The sequence below is a fragment of the Aspergillus fischeri genome, genomic scaffold (genome assembly GCF_000149645.3).
Source record: "Aspergillus fischeri NRRL 181 1099437636259 genomic scaffold, whole genome shotgun sequence".
Classification (NCBI taxonomy): Eukaryota; Fungi; Ascomycota; class Eurotiomycetes; order Eurotiales; family Aspergillaceae; genus Aspergillus; species Aspergillus fischeri.
The window spans coordinates 834,791-849,733 of NW_001509766.1; the positions used below are offsets into that span (position 1 = coordinate 834,791).

General features: G+C 48.1%; 5 protein-coding genes across 5 annotated transcripts, besides 2 other annotated features; all 5 read left to right on the forward strand.

Moving 5' to 3' along the window:
- Window positions 1-465: 465 nt before the first annotated feature.
- Window positions 466-2,136, forward strand: NFIA_114900 (UDP-N-acetylglucosamine diphosphorylase; the record flags this gene model as incomplete). Its single annotated transcript, XM_001262853.1, has 3 exons — window positions 466-1,188; window positions 1,253-1,987; window positions 2,065-2,136. 3 exons carry the CDS (start codon window positions 466-468, stop codon window positions 2,134-2,136), a joined length of 1,530 nt encoding a protein of 509 aa, XP_001262854.1.
- A 1,275-nt stretch (window positions 2,137-3,411) lies between these two features.
- Window positions 3,412-4,496, forward strand: gisB (putative zinc knuckle nucleic acid binding protein; the record flags this gene model as incomplete). The annotated part of the gene is made up of 7 exons (XM_001262854.1): window positions 3,412-3,466; window positions 3,529-3,564; window positions 3,632-3,643; window positions 3,700-3,741; window positions 3,801-3,919; window positions 3,991-4,182; window positions 4,239-4,496. The coding sequence occupies 7 exons, from the start codon at window positions 3,412-3,414 to the stop codon at window positions 4,494-4,496; spliced, it is 714 nt and encodes a 237-aa protein (XP_001262855.1).
- Window positions 4,383-4,492: a microsatellite.
- Window positions 4,497-5,472: 976 nt separating the features above from the next.
- NFIA_114920 (recombinase DMC1) lies at window positions 5,473-6,921 on the forward strand (the record flags this gene model as incomplete). Its single annotated transcript, XM_001262855.1, has 7 exons — window positions 5,473-5,516; window positions 5,596-5,764; window positions 5,831-5,926; window positions 5,992-6,095; window positions 6,146-6,573; window positions 6,639-6,661; window positions 6,712-6,921. The coding sequence occupies 7 exons, from the start codon at window positions 5,473-5,475 to the stop codon at window positions 6,919-6,921; spliced, it is 1,074 nt and encodes a 357-aa protein (XP_001262856.1).
- A 472-nt stretch (window positions 6,922-7,393) lies between these two features.
- NFIA_114930 (RRP7 superfamily domain-containing protein) lies at window positions 7,394-8,341 on the forward strand (the record flags this gene model as incomplete). The annotated part of the gene is made up of 1 exon (XM_001262856.1): window positions 7,394-8,341. The coding sequence occupies one exon, from the start codon at window positions 7,394-7,396 to the stop codon at window positions 8,339-8,341; it is 948 nt and encodes a 315-aa protein (XP_001262857.1).
- A 943-nt stretch (window positions 8,342-9,284) lies between these two features.
- On the forward strand, window positions 9,285-10,168 carry NFIA_114940 (general transcription factor IIH subunit TFB6 family; the record flags this gene model as incomplete). The annotated part of the gene is made up of 2 exons (XM_001262857.1): window positions 9,285-9,618; window positions 9,672-10,168. 2 exons carry the CDS (start codon window positions 9,285-9,287, stop codon window positions 10,166-10,168), a joined length of 831 nt encoding a protein of 276 aa, XP_001262858.1.
- Window positions 10,169-10,827: 659 nt separating this feature from the next.
- Window positions 10,828-10,860: a microsatellite.
- The last annotated feature ends 4,083 nt before the right edge of the window (window positions 10,861-14,943 follow it).

The following is a 14,943-nucleotide window of genomic DNA, read 5'->3' on the forward strand; positions in this document are numbered from 1 at the left end:
AAAGGGCCTCGTCCTCTTAGAAAAAGTAGATACGTCGTGTGGCACTAGAACTAGTATCTTCTTTTCTCCTGCCTATTATTATTTATCTATTGGCCACTAGTTGGTGAAACTGGGTCTGCCGATGGTTTGCCCCGCCCTGAAGGACCCAGAGGTCCAAAGAGCCATTCAGGGAGCTCGAATCGAGACAACCAGAGCTGATATTTATATCATTCGTAGAACTGGGTCGGCCATGCCAGCTAAAAATAATACTACCAGGAGATCAATGGTTTCGTCTTCCTGGCGGTCAACGGATGGTGAAATACCGAGGGGTAGAGAGAAGTTAAAGGCCGAACATCCCAAGCTTCAGCTCAAGTTTCAACGACACCCCGCACTCCTCGAAACAAAACCTCCCCTCTCTTCCTCTCCTTATTTCTCCTCCTCAACATCCCTCTTCGTCTGATACCCTCTTAAGACTTAGTCATCAATATGGCCACAGCTATCAAAGAGACAGTCTCCAACTTCATGGAGAGATTCCATGGTCATCCAGAGAACCTTCCCCGTGAACCATCTGCTGAAGAGTTCCAGCAGCTTAGACAAAAGTACACCGATGCAGGCCAGGGACATGTCTTCGCATTCGTTGACGAATTACAAACCGTCGAGAGGTCCCAGCTCTTCCACCAGCTATCAAGCTTCGACCCTATCCGAATTAACGAACTCGCCGACAAGGCTCTGAACCCTCCCAAAGCAGACGATGGGCCCGCTTCGCTTGAACCCCTGCCGGATGTCGCGACTGCATCGATTCTCGACTCAGATCCCAAGGATATCGAACAATGGTATGAGGAGGGGCTCAAACTTGTGGCGGGTAACAAGGTTGCGGTCGTCCTGATGGCAGGTGGACAGGGAACCCGTCTGGGAAGCTCCGCGCCGAAGGGCTGCTTCGACATCGGACTTCCTAGTCACAAGTCGCTTTTCCAGATCCAGGCGGAGAGGATCGCTAAGCTCCAGCTACTTGCTCAGAAGATTTCAGGCAAGGAGGCTGTCATCCCTTGGTACGTCATGACCAGTGGGCCTACCCGCAAGCCCACGGAGGAGTTCTTCGAACAACACAAATACTTTGGATTGAACAAGAGCGATGTCATCATCTTTGAGCAAGGCGTCTTGCCATGCATCTCCAACGAGGGCAAGATCTTGATGGAGAGCAAGTTCAAGGTACGTTTCTCAGTCGCATACTAAAGCTATGCTGCGCTTGTTGGGTTCTGACATGGAAATATAGGTCGCTGTTGCTCCTGATGGAAACGGTGGTATCTACCAGGCCCTTCTTACATCCGGTGTGCGAGAGGATATGCGCAAGCGGGGAATTGAGCATATCCACACTTACTGTGTCGACAACTGCCTTGTCAAGGTGGCGGATCCTGTGTTCATTGGTTTTGCCGCATCGAAACAGGTTGATGTCGCTACAAAGGTAGTCCGGAAGCGCAATGCTACGGAGTCGGTCGGTCTGATCCTGCAGAAGAACGGCAAGCCCGATGTGGTCGAGTACTCTGAGATCGACAAGGAGACGGCGGAGGCGAAGGATCCGAAACAGCCTGACGTGCTCAAGTTCCGTGCCGCTAACATTGTCAACCACTACTACTCCTTCAAATTCTTCGAATCCATCGAAACTTGGGCGCACAAACTGCCTCACCATGTTGCCAGAAAGAAAATTCCTTGCATCAAGGAGGACACTGGCGAGTTCTTCAAGCCGGAGAAGCCCAACGGTATCAAGCTGGAGCAGTTTGTCTTCGATGTCTTCCCCATGACTCCCTTGGAAAAGTTCGCTTGCATCGAGGTTCGTCGTGAGGATGAGTTCTCACCATTGAAGAACGCGAGAGGCACTGGGGAGGATGACCCCGACACCAGCAAGCGGGATATTATGAGCCAGGGACAGCGCTGGATTGAGAAGGCGGGCGGTATTGTCATCACTGAGGGCGATGCCGTTGGTGTTGAAGTATCTCCATTGATCAGCTATGTAAGTTCCTCCCTTCCCCCTTCATTTCCAGTCATTTTGAAGAATCCTTGCGCTGATCAGGGCAAATTTTTCTATAGGGCGGAGAGGGTCTTGAATTCCTGAAAGGCCGCGAGATCAAAGCACCAGCTTTCATTGAAAAAGAAGAATAAAAGAGCCACGGTGTTTTCCTTATCATTTCCTATCAGATTATTGACAGGTATATCTTCGTCCTTTGCATCGGTATGTCATACACAACCGAAGCCGTTTACTCATATGTGGGTCTCACTATCCGGTATGCTGGATTGCTGATCGCAGCCGGGGAGCTTCCTATCTAGAGATTTGTATCCCTTTTCAGTTTCTATCGGCCGGTATCAATGGTTGCACTATGAGAATGTTCCTAGTCTACTTTGCATCGCGATGAATCTCCCAGGAATGGAGCACATCCGCTACAGCAGCTGCTCGTCAGTAGCAGCAGCTGTGTAATTTCAGAATCCTTAGCCGAAAATAAATACAGGCAGTTACTTTACTCTGACAGACATATCTGCGAGGTTTTCCTCTTAATATTAACAAAAGACGAACCAAAATATATACTAGTAGTTCTCTATACAAAAGCGCAGAGAAGCTTTAGCTTTAGGAACGTGTGCCTCAGGCCGTGCGCAATCTGGGGAGTTTGCAACCTTACGCAATGCGGAAAAGCCCGGGAGCTAAAGTTTTTCATGTTTTGCCCTGACAAGAAAAAGCCCTGCGAAAAGAGCATGGTCGCTGTGGCTAAATCGCTTGATTCAATTCAGTAACTATTCTTTTTTACCTCTCTTTGTGCATTACCAAAAGATATAAGGCTCTTTCCATCTTTCTTTTCGTTCCTCTTGTGGTTTGGAGGGATTGGAGTGCTGTGAGGGTTCAGTTTGAGCTGCATTGTAAGTTTAACCTTTTTTGTGTGTGCCTCTCTTTGGGTGCTGGTCGCTTTTTCTTTGTCAGCCCACTTTTTTCGAGTTGAGAGAATAGTGGGCTGTTGGAAGCGCTGCGCATCCTCCAAGGTTCTCAAGCTGACAGTCAAAGTAGACTTATTGAGAAGGAGATTGAAGATCGTTGGTTTCAGAAGAGTGAGTCTATTATATAAATTGTCTTCGTGACCCGGCCTTTGTTTGGCGTGCGTGGACTGGCTCGTCGCTGCTATGTTCCCTTCGGAGATAGTGTCGCATTGTCGTTGACTTGCCAATCCCATATTGAGAGACTGCTCAACGATGAGTCTGTCCCGCACAGCATACACTGCGACTTTGTTATTACAATAAAGTTTGAGATTGTCTCCGAAGCCTCGAACTGCTATGCATCATACATCGGCCACAATCAATGCGCAACAGACGCCTTCAGCAGCGGGGTTTCTGCAATATGGCATCAGCGGAACTGACAGAAGAAATCATTATATAGCTTAAACTACCGGAAAGATGTTGCTGTCCCGTCGTGCCTGCTACAAGTGTGGCAACATTGGTCACTATGCTGGTTAGTGCAAAGCCGGAGGGAAGAGTGTTTTGGACTAGGACGACTGTCGCTGACTGACGTAGAGGTCTGCTCCTCGTCCGAGCGTCTCTGCTACAACTGTGAGTGCTTTGATTAAGGAGGACGTATTCGAAATACCTTGCTAATGTGTCAATCCCTGTCAATTAGGCAAGCAACCTGGTATGTACCTTGCGTGCTACCTACCCCCGAACCATATGTCTGACCCCAAACGATAGGACATGAGTCCAGCAGCTGCCCGCGTCCTCGTACTACCGAGAGTAAGATCGTCCAATCCCAGGCTTTAGAAAGCGCAAGGATGTTGACTCGTCGATAATAGCCAAGCAGTGCTACAACTGCCAGGGACTAGGCCACGTTCAGGCCGATTGTCCTACTTTGCGTCTCAACGGTGGAGCTAACGGCCGCTGCTACAACTGCAACCAACCCGGCCATCTTGCTGTACGTCGCTGTTGGCTATACTTTCTCTCCCTTCCACCTTTTGGATCCGGCTGACTTGGATGGTGCTCCAGCGCAACTGCCCCGCTCCTGCCTCTGGTGCCGGTCGTGGTGTCGGTGCTCCCCGCGGGGGATTTAACGGTGGATTCCGCGGTGGATACAGTGGTTACCCTCGTGCCGCTACTTGCTACAAGTGCGGTGGTCCCAACCACTTCGCTCGTGACTGCCAAGCTCACGCTATGAAGTGCTATGCTTGCGGCAAGCTTGTAAGTGCTCTCACATGCAGATGCCTTTGACTAAGGTGTTTGCTGACACTCTGAAGGGTCACATCTCCCGTGACTGCACTGCCCCCAACGGTGGCCCCCTGAGCTCTGCTGGCAAGGTCTGCTACAAGTGTTCTCAGGCCGGCCACATCTCTCGCGATTGCCCTAACAACGAGGCTGCTAACCAGCAGCCTGCTGAGTCGGCTACTGCTCCTGCTGCCGCTGCCGCCGCTCCTGCCGCTACCACTGCCACCGCTGAGGTCAGCGCCGAAGCTGCTCCTGTCCCGGCCCCTGCTCCCACCGCCGCTGTCGCTTAAACGACCACCTTTATCTCGTCTACGAATCCCGCTTTAAGGGAAGCCCATGTTTACTCCTCCTTTTTGTATTAGGGTTTTGCGGAACTCGGTCTTGATATCTTTTCTTTTTTCCCCTCTCACGATTCTTCCATTGCATATATTATGCCCCCGGTTTCAGGTTTCTCAGCACCGGCCTTTTTTATCACTATTATGTATACGACGAACAAAAGTTTCACGGTGTCCCTAGGTTCCTGACGACTTGGATCCTACACATGGCTCAAGGTTATCATGATTGGCGTCTATTGTTCTCCCCGGGTATCTTTCTCATTTGAATCATATGGTGCGGCAAGGAAAGAAGGAGACGTGGCGAGGCGAAAGGTTAATTGAGCGCAGGAGAGACATTGGTGGACCGGAGTGAGCGTGTTGATATGTATAAGAAGGGTTGACAAGATGGTACGGACGATTTTTGACGTGCTGAAGATTGTGAAAGACAAGGTCCCTGGCGCGGTGTGGCGACCTCATCTGCTCGTACTTACTGCCTCCTCTTATGCTTATCCAGATGGATAGCGGAAAGAAGAAAAATTCCAGAATCAATTAAACAGATGAAACTTCAACTCCATGAAAGTCCTGCTCTTCCTGCCTATGCTACACCTTTACTTACGAGTACACTGGGCCTTCGACGACTTTTCCACTCCCACTGCAGCTTCAAGTTCTGAGGATGATTTGCTACGTGCCCTACTCGTCTTTTCTTTTATCATTATTACTACTTGAGAATTGGCTGCTCTGTGTTGAGTCTGTTCTGGTCTTGTAGCCCCGTTTCCTGTTACGGCCAGACCCCGTGACGACTGGTCTACCTCGCGTCTTCTGCTTTCTCCCAGTCCTGTGCCAGATCTCTTCTGCTCTGGACTCCAGCTAATCCTACTATATATCGTTGCTGTTATCATCCTATCATTATCTTCTTCTCCAAGTACCCATTACAAGCACTCGATAAGTCATCATGCCTGAATCGGAATCAGGGGATGAGTTTAACGACGATGTAGAGTCTCCTTCCCTTCTTCCTGCCTTGCTTGCTTAGATTCCAGATTGCATTATATGCGACCAACTTCGAAGGTCTCAACAGACGGTTAACTCTTAGTCCTCCAGGCCTTTATCGTCGATATCGACAGCATTCAGGCTCACGGTACACCTCGTCCCCCTGGTACACATTCCCAGTTGAGCTGACTGTGCTTGAAGGTATTGGCGCTGCAGATATCAGTAAGCTCAAGGCAAATGGATTCTATACTGTTGCTGTAATGCAACCCGTTTTTTCTTCTATGCTGTTGTGTTGTCCTCACATGAACTCACTCTCTTCATAGTCAGTTCACGGTGCCACCCGGAAGACGCTTCTTAAGATAAAGGGTTTTAGCGAGGTCAAAGTCGAGAAGATCAAGGAGGCTATACAAAAATGCTTGGTAAGGACTAGAATAAAACTTCTGCCCTGAGAATCACAGTGAGAGGCTCGTCTGACATTGCTTAGCCAGCTGCATCGGGATTCATAACTGCCATGGAGTTAAGCCATCAACGCAAGCGAGTCGTCAAGATCTCAACAGGAAGCAAGCAGTTTGATTCAATTCTCGGAGGGTGGGTTACAAGGATTGTACCGGACTTGCATTTATCTAACTTCTCTCTAGTGGTTTTCAGAGCATGAGTATCAGTGAAGTCTTTGGAGAATTCCGTTGCGGTAAAACACAACTGTCTCACACAATGTCCGTCGTCGCCCAGCTTCCCAAGGAGATGGGTGGTGCAGATGGCAAGGTCGCCTATATCGACACTGAAGGCACCTTCAGACCAGAGCGCATTGCTCAGATCGCAGAGAGATTTGGCGTCGATCCCGATTCTGCTCAGGAAAATATTGCTTACGCTCGAGCTCTGAACAGCGAGCATCAGCTGGAACTACTCAATACTCTGAGTAGAGAATTCGCTGGAGGCGAGTACAGATTGTTAATAATTGACAGTATCATGAACTGCTTCCGAGTGGATTACTGCGGACGAGGAGAACTTGCGGACCGTCAGCAAAAGCTGAACCAGTTCTTGATGAGACTTGCACATATGGCTGAAGGTCTGTAGCTGTCAATATCCTTCACGGTACTTTACAGGAACTAATCCAGATATTTTCTCTCTCAGAGTTCAACGTCTGTGTCTTGATGGTATGTTTACTTCCTCTTTGCAGCGAACGAAGTCTCACATCAATCTGTAGACAAACCAAGTCCAAAGTGACCCAGGCGCCAGTGCTCTATTTGCGGGAGCTGATGGCCGTAAGCCTGTTGGTGGTCATGTCCTTGCGCATGCATCCACGACCAGAGTCCTCCTTCGCAAGGGTCGTGGTGAAGAACGTGTGGCGAAGATACAGGACTCTCCAGGTTTGTCTCCTTCCGACACTCTCAACAACTGGTCTGACCATCTATAGACTGCCCCGAGCGAGAGGCGACCTATGTGATTACCAACGGTGGTATCAATGATCCAGACAAGGTCTAGAATCTGAGAGCGGTGGTCTCCATGCATAGGAAATAAGAGCATACGATTACAATACGGGATACCACACCCGGCGAGCGAGAGCGGTAAGTGAGATGGAAGGCAGCAGCTTGTTAAAAGTATTGTTCATTTCGGGAGTTTAAAAGAGAAGCCATGTATGAGATGAGATGTTAGATTGTTAAGATGTCCTACGTATATTTGTTTGTGTCAATCTACCATGTGCAATTCCAATGTAGTTAATGGTTGTCGATCCTACGTGGTACTCCGCCTAGTCTCCGCCTTCCGAAATTATTTTAATTTTCCCCTAGAGCAAAACTTCTCAGCAACCAAAAAGACGGTATTTCTTCGCCGCGCAATCATTTCGTTCGTAGCGACAGCCGGTCGCGCGTCTTTCTCAGACTGCCAAAATGAAGAGTCAGTATCTTGAAATAGCAGGTTACGCAATCCTGCCTGTCCAACTCCCCGAATCAAGGGCTTTTCCAAAGCCTGCAACACATTACCTCTACCTCCGGCCTCACGAACCTCGCATTCCGGACGCCGATTCTCCCCGCTCTCTTTTTGTCGTCAATGTGCCGATAGACACAACCGAGGTACATCTGCGCCACTTGTTCGGTACACAGCTCTCCGCTGGCCGAGTTGAAAAAGTTCATTTCGAAGGAGTTCCGACGAAGAAAGGTTCCGTGGCCATTACACAGGGAAGCGTCTCGAAAAGCAGGAAGCGAAAGAGGGTTACGGCAGATGAACTGCAGGACCAACTCGATGACATATCGTTGCCATCAACATGGGACAGAGAATTGCAGAAGAGCGGTGCTCACGCCGTTGTGGTCTTCGCGGACAAGTCGAGCATGGAAGCCAGTCTGAAAGCTGCGACCAAAGCCGCGAAGAAGGGGGCCAAGATTGTTTGGGGCGAAGGCATCGAGGATAGATTACCTGCGCTGGGGCTTCAGCGGTATCTCAACCACTGTCAGGCCAGCTACCCGAATCGGGCTGATCTGCTCCGCACGGTGAACGACTTCATGACCGTGTTTACGCAGGTTGCGGAGGCTCGTAAGCGCGAGGAGGCTCGCAGGGCTCAGGAGCCGGACGAGGATGGATTTATTACTGTCACGAGTGGGCCGAAGCTTACGTCTATTGCGCATGAAGAAGAGGCTCGGGCACTGGTTGAAAAGCAGAAGAAGAAGCAGGAGGGTCTGGAGGACTTCTACCGGTTCCAGTCGCGTGAGAAGAGGAAGGAGAGGCAGAACCAGTTGCTGAAGAGGTTTGATGAGGACCGGAAGAAATTGGAAGAAATGAAGAGACGCAGGGGGAAGATTAGGGTGAGTCATTTCCCTCAGTCGCATTTTGGTACCTTTTGACTGACTACTCTGCAGCCTGAGTGACGTCGCTTATTCAATATGTTCAAAAAAATATCTCGTTTAGCATGGCGTTTAGGACGGTTGGGCCCAAAAAGTTTTCTTTCAAAGATAGAGAGGGTAAAGGACTAAAGGTTATTGAGTACATGTGAGTCAATCCTTTTCTTATTCCTTCATTTCGGTTTGACCCAATTCAATGATGAGCACGCTGGGGCCAGAGTAGCAAGACTCGTTTCGATGTCATGCAATGCCTTCAAAAACCAGCGATAAAGCAAATCTTCTCACCTCTGAAGAATGAAGCCATTTCACCATATTGCGCTTCTTCCTCAGCACATCCATCGCAGTATGCTAACGCGTTTTATATGAAACAGATCTATGCATCTCAAGGCTTTTCTAGTAGATATTAGATACCTTAGGACGTTTGAGAAGCAATACAACGCTGATCTTCAAATCCGTTATCCTCGGGGGTTAATCCGTATTGGGATGCTCCATCCTTGCTCATATACGAGCCTTACTATAGATACTATCCACCCTTGTTTCGAAACCGAGCGACTCAGACCCTGTTGTCTTTCTCATTCATGTACTCCGTAGACTCAGCCACATGGGAGTTGCGCACAGACCAGTTGAACATAAAGGCTTGGCAATGACATCTTCAACCCAACATCATATGACCGATCAAGACGTCTGAAGCATTGTCGCCAGTCACATACTGTCGCTTAGGAGCTACGGACTATCCAATTAAATGAGAATAATGAGAGTGGCGTATCGTATTTCTGGTTGAATCATACGTCGTTGGTGAACGAAATATCCGCCCCAAGAACGAGGATATATACTGAAGCTTGCACCTTGAGCTTACTATCGTTCAGAACTACAGCACTCATAAAAGCTATCGCCGAATCTTGGAGCATTACTATAGCCTATTAGTCTCTTCATCACTCCATCATCGATGACAACAACCGCAGCTGATGGCCCTGGGCCCGGGGGCTTCATGCAGTCATCTATTCCATCACCTGCACCGTCATCTATGTCAAGCTCAACAGCGACTCCGGTGCTCCCAAAGCCAAGGTCACATCCACTCAAGGCAGGGTCGATGAAAGAGACGACCGTCATCAATCATATTGACACGCAAGTTTTGAAAATCAACCGGCGGCACGCCAAGAAGTTCAGCAGCACGTACGACGACCAGTCGCACCAGGACCCGGAAAGAGGCTACGAGAGCTTTCAGGAAGTAGCGAAGGATATCGAAGGACTCATTGATGTTCTCTGGGTTAGCGGAACACGTATGTTTGTTGAAGTGATCGAGTAAAACGAAGTCTTACTGACGGGTTCCCAGCATCGCTGCAAATACCGTACATGATATCTCTGGCGGTATTGGTCAACTCGTATCTCCCAGATTTTCCGTTCTCGCCCAAGCCGACTTTCCGCCTGTTGAGAAAGTTGGACTCGGTCTTTGCTTCTCTGCTGCTTGGGGAAGATGTTGAGTCCGGGGCTCCGCTGTCTGGGTTTGAGAATAACCCGAACCTCATCTCCATGACGGAGAAGGTGCGGATTAAGAGTATTGCAGAGACATGTCGGGTTGCTGTTGTGGAAGCCAAGGAGAATGACAAGTCCAAAGCGGGAGAGGACGACGACCACGAGAACCCGAGTGATGATGAAGATGAGGATGAGGATGGTGTTTATGGTACGGAAGAGTACGAAAGTATTGGGAGATGGGAGATGGAAACTGCCAAGGTCTACGAGAGGACGATTGAACTGCTCGGGGATGAATTGGGGAAAGCGGGCGAGTTCTGCGATAGTAATTTTGCAGCTGGTGAGTCGAAAGAAGCATAGGTGAATTGAAAAGATATTTCACTCGCTTTTCTAGACAAGACTCAGTTTAGTAGACTCTGGGTCTTCTGGCCCTATGAGCTCTTGATTGAATAGTATACAGTTCGGTTTTGGCAATGGACTCAGTTGAATCTGATAAGCTACGTTAAACAATGCTCGCAATTGACTCAAGCCGGCGCAGTTCTCTTTCTTCCTTCTTTTTAGCTCTGTCGCTACCGCTGTTCTCCCATGATTCGAGGAAAACGCGTACCAAATGTTTGATGGAGCCAGCCGTGTCAGCAACGGAAAGACTTTTCTAGTAGGGTGGACAAGACACTCCCCACTTCGAGAACAAAGCGAGATTTGAGCTTTCAGTATGGTTGGTCGAGAAAGGGCACGCTTCTATAAACCGGTTCAAAGCATTCTAGCGGTTATGAGAGTATATTCTACTGTCCCCGAGCAAGGAATACTTGAAGTTAAAATTTCACATCCCATCAACATACTCTATCTTTCTTAGTATCTTTGTTGTGTGGTGGGATGACTGATTAAGTGTCGGCTCGTTGGGCAGCGTTCTAGTGTCCGTTCCATGGTTCGATAATTACAGTATAAATGCGCTTTGGAGGGATGGTCTTTTCAATGAAAGATGGCCATGAGGAGCACAAGGAGCTCGCATAAGTCTGAGTTGTATAGTATGTAGACATGTATGTATTGTAGACAGAATCCTTTGGAAGTTGTGATCAGTTGGCAGGCATCCAAGAAGCAAACCTGGGGCAGCAGAAATTATGACAAAACATACCTTAATAATGTTCCATGTCACCATGTGTAAGGTACCATAGGTAGGTTGGTATGGAACACATACCTAGGTTACGGACAGACGCATCCAAGACCAGGTGGGCATTTGCATGAGTTGAGGGTCGAAATATCTGCAAGGGGCCTTGCATCCTGGGGTACGAGATTGGTATTCCACCCACTTGCTACAGACTCAGTCCGAGTTACTTGACGCAGATTGTGGCATTGGAAAAGGATGTTCAAGTTGAAAGGTGATTCTAGAGTCTATTTTTCCATCGAGAATGAAAAAAATAAGCTATATCATGGCCAGTCTCTGAACATCAATCTCGAATTTCTGTACGAATGCATGCTCACATTTCAGTAGTGGTCAGTCAGTATGCAAGGACTACAATCTTAAAAGCAGGGATGTCAATGTGCATCCAACACAATTTGAACGGAATTCGAAGCCGAACGCTGTGCTTGTGTAATGTCCCTTACTCATGCTTAAGTGCTACTGCTTCATGAGTTACTATCATTCGTGGTGTTCAATCAAAAGTCCATGAGGCCATCGCGTATGTTTCAAAGGTCCTGAATTGACAGATTGATCGCGTCGCGTACGCGTGCAACGAAGTAAGAATTCGGAGAAGAGCTTCTCGAATGTTAAAGAACCGTGTTATGACACGACACGGCTTAGGATTGATACCACAAATATGAATCCTTGTACTGGAAACTCATGAGGCTGAAGTTTGTAACTCCAAAGAACGGCAATCTCTGCCTCTCATGGGCAGTTTGGCTGGACACGTACCTTACAGTGCCCAGAAGGCTAGGCCATACAAGGAAACCAAAACGCATACCGAAATTTTACTTGTTCAAGTAGCTTAACTAAGGAACGTTGGACTGTAGGCTCCAGCCAATGGAACAATCATACCAAAGTCTCCAATTATCTCATGGATGTGGTTGTCGGTGGAGTTCAGCTGGCTTCCTTCCCTCTTTTTTCCCATGTAAGCCTGGACCTGAGAGAGTGTACAGTAAGTACTGTCAGGCCTCGTGGATAGGGCCATGCTGGTTGCCGGCTTCAACACTACTATGCCTGCACCTTGTAGGAGGAACTATAGGTCTCAATGGATCTACCTTGCTTCTTAATAAAATCTATTGACAGACAGCCCGGTGCTGTACACATAATCATGAAACCATTGACCATGGCTCTGGGGCATAAAAGTGGGTCATTTTTAAGCCTTCCAAACTTCAAAGACCTCATCACTCTCTCTTTGGGTATCGGCACTGTCCCGAAACTCATGGCTGAAAGAGTTTAGTAAGTGGCCACATTCCTTGTCCTCGAGTAGAGCCTAAGTGATGTTCAACTTCAGCCGTGACTGGCTTGTACAGGAACATAGGGAACTTTTTGACACTGTGGGTACACTTCCAAGCTGAGTCCAGGGCAGCTTTCCGCTTCTACACTGTAGGCGGAGTCAAGAAAATTTAATCACAAGCCATGACTGGTGTGGCTGCGAACGGTATCTAACCGATCTGCAAAATTTCCTCAGGTTCTCAGCCAGTTCGAATGACCGAGACACAGGCGGAGCCATAAAAACCAACACTTATGACGATAAGGTCCATGGACGCGGATGGGGCCTCGACGAGTCAGAGCGCAAGAACATGATGGGAAAAGACATTTGGGGTTCCTTAGCCCCAGACTGCATGTGCGTCGGTTCAGATCCTTGCAGATTCTGTGCAGCAGCATTATTAATATTACCTTCAATCTTGACCAGTCTGTAATATTACTGTACGGGGCTGGTTACAACTGGAAATGAGAGTAAGGTAAGGACGGATGTCTCAATTGTAGATGATACCTTATTCATCATCATCGTCGCTTGAACTTCATCTACAGCCTGGATTCCGTAAGCTTCGAGCTTGAGAATTCAATCCGAAGAGTAAATAACCATCCTCAAGCTGTCCAGTAAATCAGGGATATTGATACTATTAATGTACCTAACGGATTGTTTAGCAATGTACCTGTCCCAAAGATTACTGGCCGAGCTCTCGATCAGAGATCTTGCGGAATGACCATCACTACCTAGAACTGTTCGTTGTGATTTGGCTATGTCCTCGTATCCCAAGGACATACCAGTTGCATAGCCGAGCTACCCTGTTGTAGTTTTCTTATCTACCGAGTGGAAGAGGATTAGGCATCAAGATCAGAGCATCGCTAGATGAGAAGATAGGTGTAGGTGGTCTAAGTGAGGTACGTGATTTCGGTATGCACTTTACACCATATGTAAGTGTTGTGGTAAATCCCGGTAAGGCCGCGATCCCACCATGAAATCCAGATCTGCAAAGCGCGCTAGACTAGGTACCTGCTACTGCTAGATACCTACAGGCTTACAGCCTAGGGCGGCAGGGCCCTAGAGGTCGGACTGTAGGAGGCTAGGACTATCCTGGGCAGATATCTACATTATTACGCTTGAAAGCCTGAACGCCTGAGCCACAAACCCTATCTATCTAGTCATTGAGTGGTTAACAAAGACAAAGACGAGGAGTCTAGGTTGCAAAGCTACTACTAGGAAAATAGAATCGTAATTTAGAATATTTTTCTTTTATAATTATTTTCTAGTATTGTCAGTTTTGAAAGAAAGAGAGGAAGAAAAGATTCGGCAAAATGCTGTCCCACACATGGCATTATTGGTACTGAGAGATGATGCGCCCCTCATCTCTTTCCAATTTCCTCCTCCAGGCAGCCCGTCCTGGTGTTCAAACCTGTAAGGTAGGGTATTATTAAGGTATTACCTGACTAACTATACCTAATTATTATTCTTTGAATCTTGTTTCGTTTGTTCGTTCGTCTAAGTAAGCTATTCTTTGCGTCCACTGCTCGGGTCTGCCCTACCTGCCTACGTTAGGTTGGTTGGTTGGTTGTAATTATTATCTCCAGGAATTCTTCCCATTTTTTCCCTTTCCCTCTTCTTTTCCCTCTTCTCCCCTCCTTCATCGTCTGAAGAAGAATATCTGACTCTTCTACCCCTCCTCTTCTCTTTTCTTCGTAATCCCTCTCCTTCCTTCTCCTGTTTCTTGTTCTTGTCGGAAAAGACGGAGTCGGTTTTCGGATAGTTCTGTTACCTCTTCTTGTGCCTTTTTCACTTTTTTCTTCACTTTTACTTCTCCACTTCGCCGGTCTTCGTCGTCCTTGGTGTCTCTCGTCTCGTCGTTGTCTTAACGAGTAGTCTCGCCTTCGCGCCACGCCAATCGATCGCATATCTTATTTTCTTTTTTGCCTTTGCGAAAAGAAGTCAAGTTTAAAGGCGCTTCTATTTGATATACCTGGTAAGCCATATTGAGTTTTCTTTGCTCATTACGTCGCCCCGCACGGTCCCTGTCGGCCCTCTTCCCTCATATACCATCCCTACTGTTCACAAGCGGTGGTGCACCTCGGAAGCAGACTTTCTGCTCTGGAGTCTACATTCTTTCGCGGCTCGATTCCTCTGCCGTCATTCTTGAATACTGCGCGGGGGTCGTGAGGTTCGTCTAAGAGTGTCGATTGGCGCTGCCCATCACCTGCGCAAGACCGATTGCTTTCTCGCCTTGACAGAGGATCCCGATACATGTCGGACAGTCGGACCAACTCACAACGTCTTTCGATCGTGTCCTCGACTTTGTCAAATATACAATCCATTGTTATGGCTTTTGGTCCGATGGGAATCCCTCTGTCTGGATTGGCGGGGACGGTCGCAACCGGAGTGGATTTGAACCAACGTTGACGAAAGCGGCCGCAACCTGGCGGAGACACGCTACTTCACGCTTCACAATACTCGATCAGTTCTCTTTCGGTCGCTTCGCTTAGCAAATCAGCATTCCGACTTTTCCGTCACTTTCGGAGCTTCAGTCGCTGCAATCTTCGTCTTGGCAATCAGTGAATCAGTGAAGAGCGCTACGCTGAGTCGCATAACGGGGATTCGTGCCTCAACATTGAATGACATGCTTTTCTGGGAATCGGTCGTCGGAATCTGCCTCACACTATACTTCAACTTCAAGTCACT